The sequence below is a fragment of the Crocuta crocuta genome, unplaced genomic scaffold (assembly GCF_008692635.1).
Source record: "Crocuta crocuta isolate KB4526 unplaced genomic scaffold, BGI_CrCroc_1.0 scaffold139, whole genome shotgun sequence".
Classification (NCBI taxonomy): Eukaryota; Metazoa; Chordata; class Mammalia; order Carnivora; family Hyaenidae; genus Crocuta; species Crocuta crocuta.
Genome location: NW_027533258.1, coordinates 9,593,868 through 9,595,902, shown reverse-complemented (window position 1 = coordinate 9,595,902; position 2,035 = coordinate 9,593,868). Strand labels below are relative to the sequence as shown.

General features: G+C 58.3%; 1 protein-coding gene across 1 annotated transcript in view; it reads right to left on the bottom strand.

Moving 5' to 3' along the window:
• The window catches only part of ALOX12B (arachidonate 12-lipoxygenase, 12R type), a 13,092-nt gene extending 12,369 nt beyond the window's left edge, over nt 1-723 (bottom strand). The window contains exon 1 of the mRNA XM_077746736.1: nt 495-723. Within this exon, the coding sequence (XP_077602862.1) occupies nt 495-641 (147 nt within the window). The 5' untranslated portion in view covers nt 642-723. The remainder of the gene's footprint in view (nt 1-494) is intronic.
• Nucleotides 724-2,035: the final 1,312 nt, after the last annotated feature.

Sequence of the window (2,035 nt, the reverse complement as noted above, 5' to 3'; positions counted from 1 at the left end):
GCAGCCACTGCTCTCAGAGCCCCCCCAGCCATGTCTCCCCACAGCTGTCTCCCTCCCCTGCACACTTCCACCCCTGCTCATGCTCCCCAGGCACACCCACACTCACACTGTGCACACACTCACACAGAACACTCTCACACTCACGCCACACTCATACACACTCATTCACATACTCACAGACACAAATGTACACTCCACCACACAATCATATACCACACACATATACACACTCCACCACACACACCACACACGCACTCAGACATACACCTCATACACACATTGTGCACACACACACTCACACCGCACACACATCCCACACATGCATACACACACTCAACAGCACGCACATATACACAAACACCACAATTCATACACACACATCGCCGACAAAACACACAGGTCACACACATGCGTACACACTCCACACACACAGACACATGTACATGTACACACACTCACACACACTCACAAACCACACGCACGCATGGACTCACCGCCCCAGTTGCGAAGTCTCTCCCAAAATGGTTCAGCAGCTGCTTGTGGCTCTCTCCTTGGGTCCCCACCATGGTCAGCGAGATGGAGTCCACCGTTCCCGACAAGAAGTCGGTACCTGTGGCCACCTTGACTTTGTAGGTGGCCATGGCTACTCCTCAGGAGGCGGGAGGGGGGGCTCGAGTCCAGACGCCGTCGGGGGCGCCGCACAGGGGCCCAGGCCGGGCAGGGGAAGCCACACGGGGAGACGTGGACGGGGCCAGCCTCCTCAGAGGGAGAGATGAGGCAAGGACGTCTGACCCCCCAGGCAGCCTGGAGCCCAGATCTCCCAGATCTGCGGGCTGCGAGCCGGGCAGGCAGGGGTGGGGCCGGCTGGCGGGTGAGCAGGCGTCTGGGCTGCTGGCAGTGGCCTTCGGAGCCAGCAGGGAGGAGCAGCCGGCTGCGCGCTGGGCCTGCTTCTGAGAGGGCGGACGGAAGATCCCTGAATGAAGGAGGCTTCAGGGCGGGGGGGGCCAGTCCAGCCTGAGCCAGGGCCCCAGGGAAGTGAGGGACGGGGCTGGGCGGGGCCCCCAGATCTCTATCAGCCTAATAAGCGCCTTCCTTCTGCCCGCCCCATGGGCTGCAGCACTAGACACCCCTGCTAAGCAGACCCACGGGCAGCGGGGTGACCGGCATTGGTTCTGGGGCCCCCAGTGGGTGGGAGCGAGGGTACAGAGCCCGACACAAACTCCCGTCCAACGCGTGCTGCCTGGCCATTCCTCCCCGGGCCGAGGGGCAGGCTGTGGCCACAGCGGGCAAAGACAGCTCACCTTCCTGCTCCAGCGCCCTTGAGCAGAAGGGTGGCAGGTGGCGACCTGACCTCGGGACGCTAGGGCGCAGAGAGGCTCCAGGGAGGGGTGATCAGGGAGGGAGAGAGGGTGTCTGTCTCTTCCTGCAAGGCCACGATCAGCTGAGGAGGGGGCGTGGGGGGCGCACACACAACTAGATGACAGTTGGAGCAAAACTGGGGGCACAAGAAATGCGCTAAGGGGTGGTCACGTAATCTGTAGTTTCATCATCACGGAATTCTACGCCGCAATTTTTTTTTTAATTTTTTAAATCTTTATTTATTTTTGAGAGAGAGACAGTGTGAGCAGGGGAGGGTCAGAGAGAGAGGGAGACACAGAATCTGAAACAGGCTCCAGGCTCTGAGCTGTCAGCACAGAGCCCGACGCGGGGCTCGAACCCACGAACCGTGAGATCATGACCTGAGCTGCAGTCGGCCACTTAACCGACTGAGCCCCCCAGGCGCCCCTACACCGCAATTTAAAACAAGCAATCAAACAAACCAACAAACCACGGTGTGGCTGAATCTGACAAAGATTGAGTGAAAGATGCCACACGTAAAAGGGTACATGTATCATTCCATTCATAGGAAACTTGAGGACGGACAAAACCATGCAACTGTCTTTTTTTTTTTAATTTTAAATGTTTTATTTATTTTTTCGAGAGAGAGACAGAGCACGAGCTGGGGAAGGGGCAGATGGGGGGTGGGGGGGGGGGG